The 23,281-nt window shown below is 40.8% G+C and overlaps 1 protein-coding gene across 2 annotated transcripts in view; it reads left to right on the forward strand.

Moving 5' to 3' along the window:
- The window catches only part of FNDC3B (fibronectin type III domain containing 3B), a 191,757-nt gene that overhangs the window by 125,060 nt on the left and 43,416 nt on the right, over positions 1-23,281 (forward strand). For both annotated transcript variants that reach the window (XM_051781696.1, XM_051781697.1), the window contains exons 8-14: positions 5,774-5,931; positions 8,165-8,224; positions 10,955-11,093; positions 11,397-11,450; positions 18,874-18,998; positions 21,538-21,712; positions 22,286-22,372. In XM_051781696.1, coding sequence (XP_051637656.1) covers positions 5,774-5,931; positions 8,165-8,224; positions 10,955-11,093; positions 11,397-11,450; positions 18,874-18,998; positions 21,538-21,712; positions 22,286-22,372 — 798 coding nt within the window. The remainder of the gene's footprint in view (positions 1-5,773; positions 5,932-8,164; positions 8,225-10,954; positions 11,094-11,396; positions 11,451-18,873; positions 18,999-21,537; positions 21,713-22,285; positions 22,373-23,281) is intronic.

The raw sequence follows: 23,281 nt of genomic DNA on the forward strand, positions 1-23,281 counted from the left end.
TGTCTGAGCCATAAAAGCCTGTGAATTAGAATGGAATTGAATGACCATGTAAATAACCCTAATGTTGAGTGTGACCACAGTCAGGTGAGGGTATTAATAAGTCTGGTTGTAACCCCTTTGAATGTCATGTTTTTCTAGTTTGGTGTGTCAAATGAAAACCAGAAGAGTACTGTGGATCTAAAGGAATGGTCCAAACCAGCACTGGAAGAAGCAATCACAAAGCAGACTCCTTTGCTCTCTCAGAGTTCAGGCCTTTCTCTGTCCAGCTGGAAAGATAGTAAAAAAATAAGCAAATAAATAAAAAGTAGTGATTGGAAAGCTCATCTAAAGACTGGATTTGACAGTAGCTGCTGGAGGCTGATACAAAGAAATTCTGCAGTGGGAGCCTTGGCTGCAGAAGTGGCAGAACTCGGGAGAGGCAAACAGGAGCACAGGCGGAGTTTTATTTTTGGACTCTTGGATGCTTTTTGTTCTCAATACATACAAAAGGTGTTTGGTCTTAAATTGCTCAATCAGTAGGTGTTGGATCCTGGTGTCATGGCATCGACAGGAGCCAGAATCTAAACCAGACCTGCAGAGATGATAAATACCAGCCTGAGTTCTGTTCACAAGAAGGAAAGTCACCTCATTTCATTTAGAAACAAGTGACCATAGTAAGCTGAAGACTGAGAAAAGAGTTTTGGGGTGATCAGAAGGGGAGAAAGTGCACTTAGCACAAAATTAGGTTAGTTTATTGTACAGAGAAAGTCAATATTTTTGTACCAAGGACCACCCAAATGTTACTCATCTGGTCAATAGCCACAGCCAGGTGATTTTACAAAGCTCCAGAAAGCTGACAAGAAAAATGGCTTATTTCATACTTTCATCTTTAGAGGTAGGAAGAGAAGCTATTTGAGCAATTTGCAGGATTCTGAGATCTGTACAGTTAGATTTATGGTAACCAGAGCCTCTAAAGCAGAAAGGAACAAGAAACTAAAAGTAGACAAAAATAATTTTCCTTTAATCATAACAACTAGAATTTATTTTTTTTAAAGAAAATGTAAAGCATGACAAATGGTGGTTCAATAATAATGACATTTAGTGAGGTGATGCTAGGGATTATCTATTATTCTCCCTGTAACTTTGACATTTGTGAGTAATTAAACTCACAGGACTCTCACAAACCATTAATTGCTATGAATGATTATGTGTGTGTGTGTAGTCAGTATTACACTTGATAGGAATATATCACATCATGGCCCATATTGCTTGGCAAGCCGTATGCATATATGAATGAAAAATGAAACAATGTATAGAAAAACAATAGTGAAGAAAGAAATGATGCAAAACAAAAGAGCACAGAGCAGTGAGTCAGTGGCAAGTGGAGTGATGCTGTGTCTGCAGCACATGGCTTTGGTGTGTCCAAGTGAGCAACTCCCTCCATCATCAATGGTATGGAAGCCATCCAGAGGGATTAGTCTTGTAAGCAACTCCTGAGGAGACTACACAGCCATGGTATCAGTAGGAGGTGTCTGGTTTGCACAGGTACCTCTCAGAATACAAAATATACACACTTTTAAAATTATTACTCTATAAAAAAATCTACTTTCGATAATAGATACTGTTACCTGTTTGAGAGACGTGCAGCCAAACTGTAAATTTAATTATAGCTTTGTCCCTTTAACAGCAAAAATTCTAAAAGACTCCTTTGGCTTTTATTCCCCCCCAGTTTTATTTAAACCGAAATATATTTTCAATTCACATTATTGCAGACAAAGTAAGCATTCTCTAAAACAAATAACTTCAGTGAGGGAAGGGAAACTTGATTCTGGGTGGCAGGGGGGCAACATTGCTGTGTCCAGTGTGTGGCTGCCGAGGGGCATCACCCCCCATGAGGAATCACCACAGGTCTGTCCAACCAGAGCTCAAACATCAGTTTGACTTTCCGAAGGCAGCCTGCTCCCGCTGACTTGCTCTACAGCGAAACTCATATTTAAACATTGGGATTTTTGCCTAAAATTGCAGGATTAGAGCCATAGTTTATAAGCAGAATCTCGACCCAGTAATAACCATGAATTCATTTGACCCCCGAGTCTTTCAAACCCTGCCCTCGAGGGAGTAAATGAATGTTGCTTGCAGTGTAGTTCTCACACACATACAATGAGCCCCCGAACCACACGATGCCTGTGAATGCTAACCCGGAATTTGAAAGATAATGAAAGTTGTACAGAAACATTTTTCATTACCTGAAAGACGGGAAGGGCCGATATTCATCAGTCTTGTAACCTTATTGAAGTGGTGCAGGAGCTGGATTCTTTCCCAGGGGCTTTTATGGAATAATTATTTACACCACCGAGTTTTGATAGCACAGAAAGGAGGCATTTACTGTGTAAACTGAGAAGTTTTCAGAAACTAATTAACTGTGCTTTTCACCAGACACACAAAACTCCTTGTGGGAAAATCTTTTGTTAGGTCTCGGCTAAAAGGCCGAGCCAGCCCTTGTCAAAGCCAGCACAGCAATTTTGGGGACAGATGAGACAGGCTGCAGTAACTAGAAGGAGCACAAAGGTTTACCTGCACAACCTAGGAAGAGGTGCTCTGGCTGCTTGTATTTTGGGTGGATGGAGTTAGGGCACCATTAATGAACAATAAACTGGTTTTTATTTTGACAGTGAAGTATTTATGTCTGCAAGTTCAGAAGGGACGTTAAGCCCACCATTGTGATGGTAGCTGGGCTGTTCCTTAGGCATGGAAAGGGCTGGTCCAGGTCTGTTCAACTGCTCCATATCTTTTGAAAGGTGTTTGTATAAGTAAGAAAAGTTGGAGATAAAGCTACCAAGCTGTTTTGCGAGTGCCTGCTTGTTATTCTCAGCATATCATAACCCCATTTATTTAACTTACCCTTTTTCCCAGCAAAGCTAGTGCTTCCTGCTCCAGGTAGGAGTTCCTTGGTAAACTCAGTGGTGGCTTTGGCCATGAAATGAGATATTGAAGAGATATGCCTTTGGCAGGTAAACGTGATATGGTATCAACCTGTTGGTGGGGGAGCAGCACACGGGTTTATCTCCAACCACACAAACAAATCCGTTCCCAGCGCTCGTGCTGACGTGCACAGCCCTGTTGTGCTTTCTGTACCCAGGGAGGGTATAGATTTGCCTTCTCTGACTTTTAGCACACAGACAGTGACCTCTCACTTGCTTTCCTGCACTTGCTGTGTGTACTCAGTGCAGCTAAGAATTGTATTTAACGATTTCTGGTGTTTATTTTTAAACCTCACCAGCAGTTGCTGTGTACCCACCACCACTGAGGCAGCCAGCAGCCACTCTCTCTATCAGTAAGAAATTAATGGTGTAGCTGGAGCAGCTTAGCAACTGCGTTTGGACTTTCATCCTCTGCGTGGAAATGTCTGCACACAGACTTCAGAATCACAGTCTAACAGTTTCTAGCAGTTAGTCCATAAGATACTTTCTCTTATTTTAAGAAACTTAAGACCTAACTTTTTACAGATTACTGAAGTTCATGAAGGGCCAGAGTTTTGCTGTACGTGGAATATATACGTGTGTCCTTGGGAGTAGTCATAGAGAAAAACATTTCAATAGAACATTGGCAGGATATCGTGCCTCCAACTCCAAGTCTGCCTGAATTTATGAAAAACAATTATGCAAGCGTGTTTCCATAATAAAAGAAACTGCATGTTGATGGGCTGAACTGGCATAGTAGTAATGTCTGTTAAAAAAAATAAAAATCTATTTGGATCTTACTATTCAGTTTTCTGATCAAAATATCATTTAAAATATGGACTTTTAGCTCCAAATATCCTTGCCACGTTTTCATTCGCATGTGCGTATATATATATATATATATATATCTCAAAAATTTAACTTATCTCATTTGAACCATTCAAGTGTCTTATAAGCTATCTAATCCAGTATTGGTGTCCTCTGGTCCAAGTTCTTGAAGTAAACATTGATTTCATAGTATCAGAAAAATATGGCAAGAAAATACCGTGAAAACAAGAAATGCCATGAAAGTTCTTACAAGAATTTGCATGTCCATGTTTTTTACTAAGAAAGCTTGATGCTACTTAAACTTTCTTGCCTTAAAACTTATTTTTCACATTAGGTTGAACAAAGGTTTTCTTTTTTGGCAAGACTTGACTGTGCTGCTATAAATTAAAATCTTTAACTTTTGAGATCACGGTGTTTAAGATATGTTTCATGATGTCACCTACTTGTCAGTCTGTTAAAAATGGATTTATGACTTGCTCAGAAAGAATCTGCTTGATATTATGGGTATCAGACACAACAGTTGCAGTGCTCATCAGCTGGAAGCAATGTGTTTTCACGTGAGAAGTTAAATATTCTCCATTCTGTAAAGATATCCAGGAGCCAGATTTGTAAACAGGGAGTCCTTTAAAGCTGATTGCTGAAACTTCATTACCAAATAATTTACAGGTAAGGGGTTTCACTTGTCTCAACAAAACTTAGGAAATGTATAACTGAGCACCTGCATCCATCTTATGCCTTCCAAAATAACAACAGCTTGCTCTGTGTGTTGGAAAAATCTGTTAAAATGATAGAACCAGTGAAATTTGATGCATAGGAGAAATAAAGAATATAAAACCTCAGTCTTTGATTCCTCTTCATGGAGCGTAACTAAAAGAATATTCTTCATATATTCACTACAGTTAAGAAGGAAGAACATAATTTTCATGATGAAAAGTGGAGAGTTTGTGGCAGAGCACTTGAGGCTCTGGAGGCTTTGAGGCTTCCCTGTGCTATTTCAGCAGGCATGTATAAAAATGTTCTGCTTTTCCCAGATAACCAGTGCAACTATTGCTTCTTATTTCTTTTTCTTCTGGGACAGTGGCGGGGGGATTTTTTTCTTCTTTCTTAGCCTGATAACAGAAGGCTGTTCTCTGGGAAGCTGCTGTTGGGTACATGCAGCTGACGTGCCAGCAGCTGTCCTGGTGAGCAAGGTGATGCCAGTTCTCTAAGCTCGGTTAGTCTGGAGTTAGGTGGACCTGGGTCTCCAGAAGAATACAGCTGCACTGTTGGGGTGATAAAATTGTTTTAGTGCCCGGGTTTCAGGTATTTCTTCTGTGTTTTCTTGATAGAGAATCTTCACCCATCTGCCATGGAGGTGTCACACCCAGGGGCCACTGCAGATCACACAGTCAGTCTTTATCTCGTCACAAAGTGATTCATTTGCAGTGTAATTTTTAATTGACAAGTTGGACTTCTGTTGTGATTTTCACTTAGGCTTTTGAGTCAGTGTAAATTTGCAGATTAAATTGGTTTTTTTTAAACTTATTTGCAGTTGAATTATTACAGTTTCAAATGATAAGGAGGAATAGGATGACTGAAAAAACCATCAGAGTTTTTTTAGAGAAGTCTCCCTAAAAAGACTTTAGAGAAATTATTGTGTATAAAACAATCTATAGGATAAAGTCTTTGTTCCACTTAGTTCCAACTCCCTTCTGGTAATAGCCATGGCAGCAGGTACTTCCAGAGTGGTGTGAGGCATCCTTTGTTGGATGCTCAGACAGTGACGAGTCAGTTCACTGCAGGGAGAAATCTCTCCATATTGCTCATCTGTTAGAAATTACTTTATGCCATAAATCTGTATTTTTGTTTGTGCTGTTGACCATTTCTGACCCTTTACTTTTCAACTCTAGCTCTGAAATTTCCATTTTACAAGAAATGGGTTGTGAAGATACAAGCAGAAAACAAAAACTTAGAGGATAGTGGTTTTTTTTCCTCAGAATTCAGGATAACCAATGTCTCTTCTGCAGGTTACAAATATTCAAGCAAGAACAGTTTTACTTTCCTGGTCACCTCCCACTGGCCTTCTAAATGCAGATAGACACAACAACGGTTTGCCTTACACCTGTACCTACGAGGTTGCCTTATCGGATAAAGGGAGGGATGGAAAATACAAGATAATTTACAGGTAACAGCACCATTTTTTACATTTGTGTTTTCGTTGGGAATAAATTCTCTGAGCTTTTCAGAGCTGGCATGCCCATCAGTCACAGAAGAAGGGCACATTTGAGCACCCTCTGGTTGTTCCCTCAGCTGTCCCATCGGCCCCGTCGCCGGAGGAGCTTGCAGGGAGCTGAGTGCACATCACAAGGTCCCTAATTGCCATCCCATCCCACCTCCCTGGCACGTGGCAGCTCCTGCAGCCTGTGCTGCCTCTCCCATTGCCAGTGAAAAGATTAATTTCTCTCCTATGCTAAATATCAGAACCTTCTGTGTACACCACACCTGCCTTCCTAATGGGCTGGTTTTGTGTGGACTTGCAGAATTTAGTGCAGCAAAGCTTGTTATTTCAGCTAACGAGCAAAATTTGAGGGCTTTGCTGCCTTGTAGTGTCTTAGATGAGCAGAGGAGGGAGTTACAGCCATCAGTAGTTGTAGAGGCTCCCAAGAAAAACCCGAATACTTGGCTCCCAGCAGCCCTCAGTAAAAATTCAGAGGGATTTCTCTGTGTCTCCTTGCAGTGATCCTCTGAGCTCATTCTGTGATCAAGTACATATGGTGTTATGCTTTTCTTTTTCCCCGCTAATGACATCTAGGAAGGAAAATTTGGAGATGTGACCTTGGCTATTGTGAAATACCTAATCCCTCCCAAATCTCATTAAATAAAGTCCAGGTGATAGAGCATTTATGGAATTACCTCTTGAGACCAAGCCATCTCCTTTCTTAAGGGTATTCCTCTTGGTATGCTGAAGGCAGGTTTTGGGTAATGCAAAAAGAAGGTATTAACCAGAGAAAGGCTGCCTGATTTTTTTAAATTTTTTTTTCCTGGCGTTTACACTGGCTATTTGTGAGCCAATGTTAGCATCTCCATAGTTCAGTATGTGCTGCTGAGCTTCTAAAATGGGAAGGACACCTTCTAGTACTTCTTGTGCTTGCTGGTGAGAGGGCTGCACATTTTCTCCTGGTTAGGAAACGTTGTGCATCTGTTTTAAAGCTGCTGGTGGTGATGTGTCTCCTGCTGCTGGCCAGAGTGCAGCCATTAGCTTGATGTGGTACATTCCATCAGGAGCAGCAGTAATTGTTATTACTATAGGCAAAAGAAACTCAGCAATATGTCAAATACATTGTCTTTGCAAGGAGGTGAACTCATTTCAGAGGGGGGGAAAAAAAGAATTTGCAGAGCATTGAATTATATGAAAACAAAGATTTTTTTTGTTTTGGTTTGGTTTTTTGGTGTATTTTTGACACGTGCAGGCATGTGCTTTCTGGTGAATTTTGTTCTCTTGATTTTGAGACGTCTCCCTGTATTTGTCCAGCTAGCTATGAAATATGCCTTTATGCTAAATTGAGAGCTTTCTTGTTTCCCATATTTTAATAAAATCACGAATAAGCCAGGCTCTTACATGAGACGGCTATTACTTATTAAGCACTGACCCGTACCTTAATCTTCACAGAACTGGCAACACATGACTGAGCCCAGTGTTCATTTACCAGCAAACAAGCCAGAAGGAAAAAGAATAGCCCTAACTATGTTGGCTACATTTGAAATTAATAGATTATTTGCTGGGTTTTTTCCTAAAATGTCTGAAACTCTGCTTTAACTTCTCTTAGCATTAAAGGAGAGCTGGATCCAGCTGTTCAGGCATTAATTAAAGTCTCCTTGCCATGATCCTCACAGGGAGCATCATTCTGGAGGAGAAAGCAAATAAGTGGAACAGTTGTGCAAGAAACTATGCTTCTTCCTCTGAAGTTCAATGGCTCACTTTTTATAAAGTATTTTGAAATAAGGAATGTGCAGAAAGTACAGAAATAATGTTTGGATTCCATTCTTTTTTTCAACTCAGGGAGAGTAGAAAACCACAGTGTGCTTTATGCAAATATCAACAAAATCCAAGCATTGAAGTAAACCCATATAGCTGGTTTACTGTATAAATTGGGATGATAAATTTGTTTCTTCTGTGTATATGGAGCTTTATAAAGTTTTCAAGAAACATGAAGTATGTTGACAAATTGTTGGTATATTGTTTGCTACTTTGTTTTTATTGTTATATATTGATAATTTTTTGTTGTTTTATTGTTATATTGTTTTTCTTTGGTGGGATTATCTCTTTTCTTTCAAATTATAATATCACTAGCTGTACTAAGTGTGATACTACTTCTCATAATTTACTAATTTGTTGAGTTTGGCGTTCTTTCTTGCAGTGGAGAAGAATTAGAATATAACCTGAAGGACCTTAGGCCAGCAACAGATTATCATGTCAGGTGAGTTAGTGTGGATGTGAATGTCACTTAAATATAAACTCTTCCATTATATGAGAATAAATGTGAAAGTTTTTTAACTAAATATACAGTGTAGTTCATGAATTTAATGGTCACCTCTGTAGGTGTATTTTTCAATGATTTCTACATATTTTGCAGTAGATTTTTTTTTCTTGGACTTTAAATTATGAGCATGCTTCTCAAACGTTTTCTGTTGTGTTGTCATTGCTGTAGAAAGAGGAAAAAAGAAGTCTACATGTCTGTATTTCTGTGTTTGAAAGTGAGATACCTGAAGCTGCTTAAAAACTTGACTCAAGCAACTGGTGTTTCTTCAGCTACTGTAACTCTGAAAGTTCTCCAGCCCGCTTTGTTCATAAATAGTCTGTGCTTTTTGGGAAGTAAATCTGCTGATTACAGATCCATCTGACTGTAGTAATTTCAGCATTTGTTACAAGAAAAAAAGATTGATTCGCACTGATCTGTGCTGATATTTTCAGGGCATATTTCTCTTTGATTCTGAAAATGTGTTTTACACATTTATTAACTATTAACACATTCTAGTTTTGCTCCTTGATGTTTTTAACATCGTCTGCATTACCTGTTCATGTTGCTTTTTTTAAGGACTTGTTTATGTACTAAGGCTTCAAATTCACATCCTGTTCAGTTACCCTCCGTATCCTTTAAAAAAAAAATCCTTTCATTCCTCTCTATTGTTCCCTTCTGTTTTTCCAAACAAGGGCTAAGCATGGTGTGCTGTTTCATGTCAAGGCTGTTCCTGTTTGCAAAACTTTAAAGGACACCTTGCTTCTTAGCTCTAAAAAAGATCCAACACCTAAGTGTGTCCATCTTGTTCTGATACTATAGATTCTTTTCAGTTTTAAGTTTCTAGTGGAGCCCTAAAATAAAATTTTCAAGTAGAAGGAGAAGACCAGAAGTAATTCGTCATAAATAAGGAAAAGATGCAGCTCCTGGGCTGGGCAGGAGTTCCAGCCACAACAGGGATGGTAGCAAGGAGAAGAAGGTTGTAAAACACTGTTGAGCTTCCTGCTGTAAGCATTGAGCATCTCTTTTGAAGCCAACTTCAAACACCAGAGTGGTCACCATGTGCAGTTGGGTTGAGGTCTTGGTCATTTTTAGGGGTATTTGTCCCATGTCCTGGCTGACTTCTTCCTCCCTTACCTACAGCTCCCTCCACCTTCCTGCAGGTTTATCAAATTATAATTCATTTGTGAACAATTAGCAGTAACTTCTGTTCAAAAACAAGTGACTGCTAAATATAAAAGTCAACCTTGCAAAGCAGCAGCCCGTGTTTGCAGTGGAGCGAACCGACACTGAACGAGCTGCCTATTTGCTTTCCATGACAGGTTTTTTTTTTCTTCACTGTAACTGCATTATGTATTAACATCTGTGAAGAAATAAATCTGTTCAGTAAAGAAATTTAAGGGCCAGGAGTTACTGGGCGGATCGCTTTGGGTCTCCTTAACCTTGGCAGCATCTCTCAGGGCTTTATCTCCACCAGACAAGGTACTTGTTCTTGCTGCTGCCCTGTGGGGCACCTGGGACAACCTGGATCACTCTGAACCCACTGCTTGCTTTTCTTCAGGTGTATTGTTGTGGTACCTTCAGGACTGACTGTGCTGTGTTTCAGTGACATGCAGAGGATGCCCCCTAAGTTTGTTTTCTCATGGTTTTATTCCCTTATGATTTTTGTTGGATGCTTGACTGTGCTCATTTCCAGCAGATGTACACAAATTGCATTTGTTTTCACTCCTGACTGCTAATAGGTGATGGGTAAAGCAGCACTACAGCAGTTCTTGTCAGCCTCCCCCAAAAGGTTTGATTCTACGTAGGTGGCCATTGTACATAAATTACTCTTATCTACTGAAAACAAATTTAGAAATTGCCCTTTCTTTAGCTCTGCATTCAAGTACACAATAGCTACAGCCAACTCAGAGGTCATCGTCTGGTCATGATTTGAACTTTTTTTTGAGTAGAAGACTTGCAATTTGCACTTTCTTTTGCTGCATGGAAAATGTGAAGGGAAAAAATAACACCATTAATTTTTCAGAGAAAGGCATCTCTTGAGGAAGTGCTCAACTATATCCCATTTGCTTTCCCACATGGTTTTGTATTTTATATCCCCCTCTATGGTGATATATAGAAGATTTGCCTGAAATCAAATTTGCTTTGAAGATTTTTAGTTTATCGGAGTAATATTGCTGAGCTGTGTTAGTTCTAATCCATGGAACTCCACTAAGTCTTGACACCTGAGCCATGTAGGATGAGCTTGTACCCGTGGAAGGAGACCAGCAGTTACCACCACTCAACATGATACATGGGACTCAAGTGTAAAGCAGGTGTTAAAGTTGACACCTTTTTCTCATGAGCTCATACTTTCTGTTGTGTTGCAAAGAGAATTTTAGCACAGTGTGTGGAAGTCTTGCAATTACAAGGAAGTAGTGGTGGAAAGAAAAGATGATGATGAAGATAACTCAGTGGTCTCTGGGAGTATTTGCACAAATTACTGTAGAGTTTGCCTTCTGCCGTGTGGGTTTTGGGGGTTTTTTTTGCATACTTGTATGAAGTGAAGTAAAATAAGGACAGACACTGGTCTGTGATAAATCTGTCATTAGTGAATGGTATCATGGATGCTTTGGTAGTCAAATACTGCGGCTGAGACAGTGCCAGTGTAACTGTCAGCAAATTTATAACCCACTTGATTACTCTTTCCAGGGTATATGCAATGTACAACTCAGTAAAGGGATCCTGCTCAGAGCCAGTAAGCTTCACCACTCACAGCTCAGCACCAGAGTGTCCCTTCCCACCCAAACCCTCGCACAGGACCAAAAGCTCCTTAACCCTACAGTGGAAGGTAGGTAATGCTGGGATCGGGCAAGAAAGCAGGGAAAAATGGAGTTTACTGACAGTGAGCATAAATACTGAAAATAATTGAAAGCTGAGACAGTCATTTTTCAGTAAGGGACTTGAACTTGCTCTACTCTGACAAATCCCTTCCTGTGCACTGACTTGACTTTTAAAATGTATGTGTTTCATTATCGTTAAGAGGTTGCCAAGCCACGTGCAAAGCACTTGAAACTGTAGTCATTTGCCTGGGGGGTGGTGAAGTAGTTTTCTTCTATTCCCCAAGTCACCTTTTGTTTATTTTTGTTTGTAGGCACCCATTGATAATGGTTCAAAAATCACCAGCTACCTTCTGGAGTGGGATGAGGTAAGTTGTAACTAGTTGAAATAAATACACAAATAAATGGTACTCAGACTTTACAAGGATTTGCTGAGTAAAGAAAAATAATTAAATACAGGAGAAAATAGAAAGAGGAAAATGAAATCCTGATGACATTAGGTAAAGAGTTAGAAAGATGAAAGGGGCAGCGAGGGGAAAACTTTCCATTCAGTTTATTTTATGCAGAGATAATGTTCCGTACTCATGAAATCTTTTATCACTCATTTGGTGTATATTATTTGTTAATTGGCATTGCTTACTATTTCATTACTTGTAATGTATCTTAGAGTTCTGTTCATGATCTCTTTCTTCTGTTTGCTGACTGAGTGCAGAATAAACACTGTTCCTGCCTCAGAGGAGACAAGCTATGATCTTGCAGCCCTTTCTGCAGAGAATGTACTCAGGGTCAAAAGAAGTGTCCTTTTCACAGTGACAATTAGTCCCCATCCAAGCATAAAAGGAATTAAGTTCTCTCCTATTTTATGTGGTTAGTGAGCAATGGGCTGTTGGGGAGGGTGCCCTGACAACATGGTGTGGATGATTTTTTGGAGGTGGGTTCTTGTGAATCCTCCCTCTGTCCCCTGATTCCTTTCTACCTCCTTTCTTTTGTGCAAGCCATATTTCTGCAGAAAGCATGAGTCAGGGAGTATCATCTTTGAAGGAAAAAATACATAATGGGTGACAGAAAGGGCTTGAGCAACATATAAAGAAAAAAAGAGTCATGAGTCAGGAAGTGAAGCGTATGAAAGGGTGTCCGGTTGTGCAGTCTGAGAAACATCTCTTGAGGTCTTTTGTAGTCTAAAAATATTCTGAAGGGAGTATTCTGTTATGAATAGTTTTCCATTATTGCACTAATAACACATTCCCAGATCATTCTGGCACATGTTGGGTGTTTGGAGCCACTCACTGTGCAAACATTTATTGTATGCACTGTCACAGCAAGTGGGGTCTGCATGATGAGAAACCCTCTGAACTGTAAACAATAACTTCAGAATGACTTGCTGTCCCTCTCTGCATAATGGAAGGGGAAAGGTCGTCAGTGAAGAGGGAAAAAAGCGGAGTGTGAGGTCTGGGAAAAGGGATTAAAGAGATATTTCTCCAAAAGGATTGGCCAGGATGATCCCGTTACGCCTTCTGTGACACCTTGACTGTGCACTTGTGATCTCTTCCAAGGCTTCCAATAATTTGGAGCCATGGGAACATAACAGCACCAAACAGTGAAGCAGTGGAAATGTGGATTATTTTAGCCTGCAAAGGGAAGGAAAGCAGAAGAAGGTCTTGTCAGAAGAGACCACCAGCAGACCATTAATACAGTGCAAATACTTCGGATATTCATTTTGTCTACATGGAGCCTAGACATAATTTTATATATATATATATATATATATATATGTATATATATGTATATATATGTATGGCAATTCTAAAATTCTTTTGTCCTTTATACCCTTTAATACTGATTATATACCTAGAGTTTTGTCTTCAGAAAGAATGGTTATGATATGTCTTTTTCACAGGGCAAAAGCAGTTTGGTTTTGGGTAGCTCAGGTACCAATGGGGAAAAATTGAGGCATCCTGATTCCATTAGTCTGTCTATTTTAATTACCTTGTTTTCTCAGTAACAGCCATGAAATCTGAGATCACAATGGAGAACTAACCAGCACAGATGAAAGAATAATGACCTTGCACAAATTAATTTGGTATATCTCCAATGATTTGACAGGACTCCTGGCTGAAATGTAGTTGTCAGGTTCTGAGACAGTTAATACTACAGGTGTAGCTTCTCTAAAAATTCTTTTCCTCTGATATGAGACAGAAATGCCATTTTGAGTCGCTAAATTAAAACCTGCTATTTAGGCTTGTTAAAGAAAAAGTCTGAAGATGCAGGCTGGCTGTGCCTGGATCTGAAGGAACCTCATCTCATGCAATGGTGAGCTCGGCAGGATGTTCCACTCACTTTTTCAGGTGCTATGGCAAGTTGTGCCTCTGACATGAAGTGCATTCAGCTACTGGAGTTGCACCTCCCAAGTACAAAAGAGAATTCACTTGCAGTGCTCTGTACCCTTGCACTTGGTTGTGTAAACTCCACGTAAGCAAAAGCGCTGACTTTTCCACAATGCCACACTGTGTCCTGGTGAAATCAAGAAATAAATACATCAGAGCAGAGGAGAACGCTTGCCAGGCAACAGCAAACACGCTGCCAGATCTCAGCTAGAGCAGCATTCATTAGCTACAGGGCACAGGATAAAATATAAACACGGGAAAATCAGCGATAGAAGGAAATTAAATCGTGGCTGCAAAGCAGGGAGGGCTTTGTAAGAGTGGAGAACAAGAAATGTATCCAATGATAAAGTTGGAAAAGCACCCTAAAATGGCAGCATGCCTGGGAAGTTGGTCCCTTCCTGGGAAGGATGGTGTGAATGAGCTGTGGAAAGCCCTTGCCACTCTCACTGTAGGCAGATCCTTGAAAACTGTTGTGCAAAGGCTGCAGCCTCAGACTGTGGAAACAAAACTGGCATCAGGCACAGGAGGTGTGGGGAGAGGTGGAGGTGTTCAGATCGGCACCTCCAGCTGTATCCCAGTCACGCCAGTGTGTTCCCCCAGCTCGAGCTGTGCTACAGAGAGGGCTCCAGCAGCCCCTCTATGCTCCCTCATGGTGGGTCATGGGTTATCTGTCTCTGAGATCTCTGGATCTTGGAGCGTGTCAGATGCTCAGCAGTATGTCACCCTCATTCTTCTTGTTTTTACAGGGTGGAGGCACAGTTTGTAGCATGTAAAATGCAGCCAGGGGCATAGATGGCATCACTTGTATATGCAGAAAGTGAATTGTTGCTGTAAAGCGACAGCAGGAGCACCGTGTTTTACAGCCCTAGGGTTAGGTGAGGTGGGAAATTCTGCTTAGTAAGTCACTGTGCCAGTCCTACCCAGCTACTGCCTCAGTTTAGTTCTGGGTTTTGGTGTTTTTCCTGACCTGTAGACTCTGTAAAATCCTTGATACACAAAGCTATTCCTGCTGTTCCATCTTTTTCCCTCCCAATTTGGATTAAAGAGTTAGGATCAGCCCCTCATCTCCGTTATTTTGAAATCCGGTGGGATATCAACAAGCCTGCACCTCAGGTGCTGGGACTGACAATAGTCATCTGGCAATAAAATCAATTAAAATTAATAATTAAGGAAAACTTCACCTTCTGACTCTGCTATGAACTTTGAACTTACAAACCTGAACTAATCAATTGATGACTTGGTGCCAGGACTGTTTATTCAGGGTCAGCAAAGGCTAATCAGAAAAAAATAGCATTAGTTGTATACCAAAAAGAAAATGTGACTGTAGAGGAGGTGATGCTTTCTCCTGATGCCAGTGTTCATCAAAATCAGTAAACTGTAACTGCATTGAAAAATGCTGCTGGCACTGCTGTAAGAATCAGGCCTTTGTTACTAATTAGATGTGAAATGCTGGTTCTGTGATTAAGTGGTAGTAAGTAAATGTTTCTCTTGTGCATATGGGCAGCGAGAGTATCCTATTCATTCTCTATGGGAAAAGGGAGGAATGTTCCTGAGTCAGAAACATCCCTCTCACGCAGTGTGTGTCTCTGTTTTATGTACAACTCAAAGCAGCTTTAATTCTCATCCAGTAAGCAGCTCATTTTAATCTACTCGAGAGAGACTGATACAACACCACACTACTTAATGATTTGATGATGGATAGTTAATAATGAAGTTTATTATATAGGTAAATTGAGATCATTTTGTTCTGCCACAAAATTTTTAATTTCTCAAGGTAGCAGAGATGTGCTTGTTTTTTACCAGCTGATAATCTGAGCAAAGTATCTCAGTGAATGCTGCACTGGAATTTGGATACACAGAGCTCCATGTTTGTGCTCGTTCACTCACTTGCCCTCTGAGTCTGTTCTGTGGCTGCGCCACTCCTGTGAGACATGCAAGAGGAGAGCCTTGGATAAAATTGGGGTTTGTGTATATTCTAGGGATGTTTCATAGGTCTTTTGCTATCTTCTAAATGTTTGTATGTAGAGAAAATTCAGTTATGTGTATAACTTGCACAATAAATGCTTTGCAGAGATCTTAAGGTGTGTTACACTAATTGTTGACAGTTTGCTCTGCAGCTCTGTGTCAGATTGAGTATCAGTCTGTTCCTTTTTATTGCCAGTATGACCTGAACATAGCAGCTAATGCTGGCGTGGCCACAGATGTCCATCCTGCCTCCTGGTTGCAGATCTGATGCTGGCAGCTCTGCTGCAGATTTCTGTGGTGAAGGACTGTGGTCCATTCCTGCATCACTGTACCTGCAGTGGCCACTTCCTCCTTTTGTGTTTATTTACTGCCTGTGCTGCAGGAAATGCAGTCAACAAAACCCATTTAAATGCTCAAAACCCTTGTTCAATAAATACACTCGCCAAGAGACACTTTGGCACCCTGTGTTGAGTGTGTGGCTTGAAATATAGCTGAAATAGCAGGGAAAACTCTTAAAAACTGTGTGTAAACGCTCTGTTAGAGTGTTGTGCAAATTCTGAGGGATTTGTGGAGCTGAATTGTTCTTGTTTCCTGACAGGCGCTGATGATCATCACAGTATGGGTTGTCCTGGAGAAGAATAGGGAACACAGGCTGGAGAAAGCAGGCCTGGAGGAGAAGTCAGACAGCACTCCCTCTGAAATCTGGGGATTAGAAATATTTGCGGAAATGATACAGTGTATTTTAAGCAACTTACGAAACATTATTTAAAGGATTAAAAACTTGGATGCTGAGTGTACAAAGGATAGGAGAAGGATTCTGGGAAAGCTGTAAGACTCTTGGGTGGCAGCCAGTACCAGCCTGCCAGTTGTTCCTGTCTATAATTATGCCAGCATTAGTGCTTTCATAAATCTTGGGAGAGAAGGAGCGGAGAGGCTATTTCCAGGCTATTAATGCCAGGATAATTAGAAATATCGGCCAGCCTCTCCAATTAGTGCCAATAGAATCCAAAATACCAGCCAGTCTGAGTAATTTGAATACCAGTTGGTCTCTGAGTGAGTCTGGGGAATGTATAGTACCAGTTCTACAAGAGAAATATATACAATATCAGAGTTTGTACTGTTATAAAGTTGAAGATAACTTAGATGTTTGGCAATCTTGGCAAAGTTTTACCCACCAGTTTGATAAATGAGAGTTTCCTTGGCCCGTTGCTCTCAGTTCAGGCATTGTGCTACAGGTGAGATTGTCCATGACTTTTCCTTTTTAGCCAGCATTGCTTTATCAAACACATGCTTAGTATTTGGTCATTTTGTTCTCTTGGAAAAAAGCATAGGTAAATCACTAAACAAACCTACATTCTTAAGCAGAAATCAAAAATAAATGTTTTCAATTGTTTATAAGTAGTAAAGTCATCAAAGAGTTGGAGGAAAATTAATTTAATGCAACTCAACCTATAAAAGAGAGTTTGCATAGGGAAGAAAAAAAATATATTCTTGATAGTCTTGCACTGATGAATGGATATTTTACTGAAACACGGGATTTCTAATGTGGTTTTGTGTAGTGTGGAGTTTACACACATTATTGCTGAGCTGGGATGTATGGTCACCTATCTTTTTCGTCCTAAAGTAATTTTATCATAGAACTCTATAACTAGGGAATTTAGATCTGAAAAGGTTTTCTCATTTTACAAAATGATTCTCTTCTAATTCCATCTCTTAATTTGCTTGATCCATACAGTAATGTTACAGCTGGAGCAGGTGGGTGAAGTTGAAGGAGATTCTGTATAAAACCAAGTTCCAGAACAAGTGTAGGCTCACTGTGTATAAATAAAAGTTAGGGCTGTTTGCCAGTGTGATAAATGTCCCTTCAGTGCCTCCACATTGTTATTCCGTGCTGGAGATCTGCATGATTGTTTCTAGCTTGATAAACATGTTCTGGAGATACACTACAAACATTTTAGGGAGTTTTTCCTTCTGTGTTGTAGTCTGAGGGAAAATAAGTAGAAATTGGTAGGAGCTGGAGAATGGCCAAGTGAAAAATGCATGTCCCACTCAGGCATTTTTGAGATCTTTAGTGGCGAAGTGATGTATTGAGCATGGAGGAAGAATGGGGTGTGGGAGGGCAGAGCAAGCCCAAGGAGGCAGCAGCAGGTGAAGCTGTTGTCTGCAGTGAGGGACACCCATATAGATAATAAAATAATAATTAAAAATTGTAGAGACAGGTGCCAAAGATAGTAAATGGCATAGCAGAGCTTTTCAGTCAGAAGAAGTTGCAGAGATAATTCTGTCTCCTGCACCTATCTGAGCCCATGATGTCATTTGCCAGGCTTCTACTCTGCTGTGCTTAATAATGTAATTGTCCATTAATTTTGCATTCAGGTATTGAAATTAAAAGCCTTTAAACTGCTTCAGCTCTGTTAGATATTATTTATGAAGAGTTGAGCAGTCCATGCCCTTTCTCCAGAAAGATTTCAAATTGATCATTTCCTGCATGTGACATAGTACGAAACCTGGTTTAGGCTCTCTGCCCTGCAAACAGCTCAGCTTAATTTTTACCCCAGGGTGTACCAAGTTGGGGTGCATTGAAAAGGTTTTTGTGTGGTTTTAAATGTGGTGGGGTGAAGGAGAGAACTTCTGAGTGTCCTTATCCTCAGCCGTGCTGGTTTGTACCTGAGGAAGGATTTGGGAGCTGGAGAGGTGTCCCGATGCCCTCTCTGGCTGCAGCCCCATCTTGGCTTTGTCAGGATGGATCACTGTTCCAGGTCATGCTGATGTGAGACTTCCATAAACCATCCCTCTGGTATCCAAGTTTCTTACCAAAGCTGCACAGTTACCAACAAATCCTCTTCACTCATCATGTGCTCCAAGCAGTGGGGTCGGTGCAGAACTGGCACATTAAATATTCCTCTGTGATTAATAAATCTATTTTGCCCTGGAGAGCAGAGCATGGGGCTGGTTGTACCTGGGTTGTCCCGCTGGGTCTGCCCATGGCTCGACTGTGGGGAGCGAGAGCCCTCTTGTGGGATAGAGAATTCCTGAAGGACCAGGGAGGGATGGAGGTACGGAGGGTAGAGCTTGCAAGAAATGTTGGCCGCACCTTTCCTGTGCCTCTGTGACTGAGTGGATTGAGGGATGATTTTACCCTTAATTTGCCTGGTTTTTTGTTAATGAGTGGGATAAATCACGTTTCAAGCAGAATGCCAGGAGCTGTAGATACATCTCACAAATATAAAACTCTGAGAAGAGGAGGGATCTGTCAGCAGGCTGACTGTGCTGATCTGTGGGATTTTGGGAGCAAAGCAGCTCTGTCAGTGCTTACACAACCTCCTTTGCACAGTGCCTGTATGGAAACATCCAGTTCTAATATCGTTTAACAGCTTTTTAAAATAAGCACTGTGTGGTTTTTGTTTCATAGCGATCCAATTACAGATTTCTCTCTTTCTAGGGAAAGAGGAACAGTGGTTTCAGAGAATGTTACTTCGGGAGCCAGAAGCATTGCAAGCTGACTAAGCTTTGTCCAGCTTTGGGTTACACCTTCCGATTAGCGGCCCAGAACGACATCGGTACTAGGTAAGCTACCCAAGGTACACATTTATTTGAGGAAAAAGTGATAGCTGGAAAGTTTAACTATCAGTGACAGTATAAAGAGGAATTTCTGAGGGGGATTTTTGTTTATTTTTTCTCTTCGTGGTTTTGAGTTAAAGCTGCACCTTCCCTGGTGGTATCCTTCAGGTCCCAGGGAATTGCCCTATACCATCAGCATGATGAGGTCAGCCTAAGAAGATAGGCTCCTTTTGAGGTGTTAAATGGTGTTTTGTGATCTATTCCTAATACAAAAAGAATACATCTGTTATGTAAAATTCCCACTAGGGACCTCTGCGAACCAAGAAAAACAAGCAAGAGGAAGTTGAGTTACAGATTTTGAAAGGAATCTTGATATATTTATTTTTCTGGTTTAAAGCAAAGCCCTTCTGTCTCTTTTCAACAGTACAGTCCCTTCCTTCTTCCTCAGGACTGGCAGGGCTGGCTGATGGGGTGGGAAAGAAGGGGGAGAGAGCCAGGACCGTGGCAGGACAGACACACTCAGGGACACTGAAAATGGGATTTAGCTTCTGCTTTTCCTTGCACATTAACAGATGCACTCAGATGAAGATGGTAAGAAATCAGACTTAGTTCAATCCTCTGGGAGCTGCAGGGGAGCACTGGGATAAAATGTTCTGCAGCCTAAGGACCAGAGAGTGCCCAGAGACATCGTGTTGCAGGGGCTGTGTGTACTCTCTGTGCTCAGGGAAGAAAAGTAGGCCAGGAAGAGTTTAGCTGTGAAGAAACCAAACATCCAGTGCTCTTGTGTACTCCTTTATTGTCCTTCTTAGCTAAACAGGATCTAATCATTATTACAAGAAGGACACAAAAAGAAACACTAGTGGTACATAACAATGTGTTCGGTGGAGGGAGATTCCTGTATTGTTCTCTCTTCTAAAGCACAAACCTCTGAGTAACATATAGCTTTAAAAAGCTGTTTTATTCATGGTCCTGTGTTTTCTCTGAGATGCACTGAGACCATTCATGTATGCACAGTCCCTTTTCCCAACTGCTTGCAAGATTTCTTCCCTCCCAGTTGAAATAATACTTGATCTGGAAAGCGGGGGGGCTTGAGCTGCTGAGTGTAACTGGAAGGGATTTGGGATTGTGCAAAGTTCCCAGTTCTGGCATCTCTTTTCTTTGCCAGATTCCAGATTTTTAAAATACCTTAGGGTGTGTTTCAACATCCCCCCCCACCTCTTCCCCCTGCCCTTTTTTTGTTTTCCCTATTTTTTTTATCCTCAAGACTATCAAGCAGGGAGTGAACTAAGAACTGTATTTATGGTCAGCTGCTCTGTGCTAATCTGTGAGATAAGCACCAGCAGCATAGAGCTTATTTTATAGGCAGCACTCAAAATTATGACATGATAATGTCATCTAACACTTCATGTCATAATATGGTTTTGATTGGTTGTAATGCTTGTGAACTTAAGATCTAAGATGATTTTTGTCTTGTTCAGGTGTTAGTTATATGTGGATTATTTAACTATAAGAGTATTTCAACAAAAATGCTATTTTTGAGGAAGAAGACTTAAAAAGGAGATGTCCTTTTCTGGGTGTTAAATTTGAGGTATAACTTTAAGGCACAAAATAAGTTCGTACTTTGGAAACACAGATTTGAACATTGCAAGAACGTTACCTTAACTTGAGAGTTCTTTGTTCTCTTCCCAAAATTTCACCAGAATCTGTCCATTTAAAACTCTGTTCTGAAATTTCCATTGTACATAATATATTCTGCATGGAAATTTGAGAGAACTGTTCCACACTTGCTCATCTCCTGTTGTTTTAAGGATGCTGGGATTTGACAAAACGAGAGCCTACATCCCCTTGGCCACAGGTGTTCTCTCTGGTTGCAGCCTGAGCTGTGCAAAACTTTATGCTCAGCTTAAAATGCAAAGAAGTTTGGGCAGGGAAGGTCAGGAAGGAGTAGAGCCAGCCTGGAGGGCTGGAAGGTGTCTGTGCCTGCACCAGGCAGCTCCTACGTGATGCTGAGCATGTATGGGCAGGACTGGATAAATTTTTCCTGCTTTCTTTGGAGGGGGATGTCTGAAGCAGTGGGACTAGATCTGCTGAAGAACTCACCTTTCAACGGTGTAGCTTAAATAGAAGTTGTGTTCTGAGTTTGTAGTAGTTGTAGTCTGAGCATCTCAAGTTCAACATCCCAAAGTTAAATACTTTGGACTTTATTTCCTATATTTTAGTTCCCTTATGCTACATGACATTTTCCTCTACTTCACTGTTAATAACAAGTTAATATTTTTAGGCAGTCAAATATTTTTTCCAGTATAATTGTGATGAGATCTGTAAAATGACTGTGAGGACACATAATCCTGCATTTTTTTTCTATTTTTAGTTCTGGCATTTCCTAACTGGGCGTTCATCTTTTCCACCTAGGCAATTTGAATGTTGTCCACATTTTTTGAAAATATTAAATAACCCCCTAAACTTCGATGTGTTTAGAGGAATGTAGTTTTGTTTTGTTTGTGTTTTAATATTCCTCTCTCTCTCCTTCTGTGTCTCTGAGCAGTGGGTACAGCCAGGAGGTGGTTTGCTACACTGCAGGCAATATTCCTCAGACCCCTTCTGCACCAAGGCTTGTTCGAGCTGGTGTTACGTGGATCTCATTGCAGTGGAATAAAGTAGAAGGATGTACACCAGAGGAAGTGATTTCCTACACGCTGGAAATTCAGGAAGAAGATAATGTAAGTGCTGTGTTGCTGTAAAGTGCATGACTTAGACTGGGTTTTCATTTGTCAATTGAAGATCACTGAGAAGAACATGGAATGCTGCTTTGGAGGGCCTTCCAGGAGTACTGGGTATTTGGCAGGACAGAGCTGTGTGATTTGTTCTGCTCTGCAGCAGAATTAATTATGAATCCTTAGCTAAAAATCTGTACTGTCAGCCATGATTACTTACAAAGCTGCACAGGAGTCTGTGAGTGTAGGGCAGCTTGTCCTTAACCAGTTCAGTCTGCTCTGTCCTCACTGCTCTGTGGTGTGTGTTGTGTCATCTGTCACTTCCAGTTCTGTAACAGGTTAAACTGCCACAAGTGGTTTTGTGCTTATTTTGCAGCAAAATTATATTATTTAGGGCAGCTGCACTATGCCTCTAGAGGAAAATTATTGTGGTCTTGCAGCTTAAAAGTAATAATAATAATAAAAAAGCACTCAGCTATGAAGCTCCTTTGCTATAATGTGTTGTAGCTGTAATACAGGGAGCACTTTCTCAGACTCCACAGTTATGGGATTTTGTTTGGTTTTGGTTTTTTTTTTTAGGATAGCGTGTTTCACCCGAAGTACACTGGAGAGGAGCAAGCCTGTACTGTGAAGAATCTCAGAAGAAGCACACAGTATAAATTCAGGGTAAAATCTCTTTCCTCTTGTCTTTGCATAGTGTGTTCTGTGTTGGTTTTTTTCCAGGCACTGTAGAAATCCTTTAATACTCCCTCCAAAACTGAGTCATCAAGTAGAAGTTTACTTTATACTGCAGCCTAACAGATTAAACTGTTAGTTGTATTTTTACTTTTATCACAGGATATGCTGTTACTCAGCATTTTTGGAACAAACGTAGTTCTCAGTACCATGTACTGTCAGTAGGATGTTGTGAGAGTGTGGCTCAGGGCACGAGGTAATTTTAGTTGGCTGCATTGCTCCCAAAATGTTCTGTGGAGCAAATGTTCAGAGTGGAGCAAATGCTGCAGGGCACCCAGCGAACACAGCTCTCCTCCCCAGCTCAGGGCTTTTCTTCCCCTGGCAGCCAGAAATTGAAGCTTTTTTATCTCATATGTCCACGTGGCTGTTTTGGAGCTGTTTTTTTGCAAGTGTTGGTATCTCCTGCTCTGTGGGTGCTCCTAAACACAGACCCCCAAGACTGTCCACTGTAGTGGCTCCACAGGATGTGCCATCTGGAGCACAGTGTCCCTCTGGAGATGGGCAGAAGATGTCTGTGAAGCCAACGTCCTCTCTGCTCCCATCAGCAAATGGAGTCAGTATCTGGAAGCAGCTTTGTGTAATTTGTAAACAGCACAGGGAGAGGAGGATACCACAGGCTTGTGTCGATTCAGAAACATTTGGCTTCTGTATGTCTTTGTATATTCAGAAGCAGGAAAAAGAAAACTTTACCCAAAGACTCATTTAAATCATGGAATGGTTTGAGTTGGAAGGGATCTTAAAGATTATCTTATTCCAATCCCCTGCCATGGACAGGGACACCTTCCACTAGACTGGGTTGCTCAGAGCTCCATCCAACCTGACCTTGAACAATTCCAGGGA

Source organism: Manacus candei, unplaced genomic scaffold (genome assembly GCF_025592945.1).
Source record: "Manacus candei isolate 608988 ecotype Guabito, Panama unplaced genomic scaffold, ASM2559294v1 h1tg000015l, whole genome shotgun sequence".
NCBI classification, from domain to species: Eukaryota; Metazoa; Chordata; class Aves; order Passeriformes; family Pipridae; genus Manacus; species Manacus candei.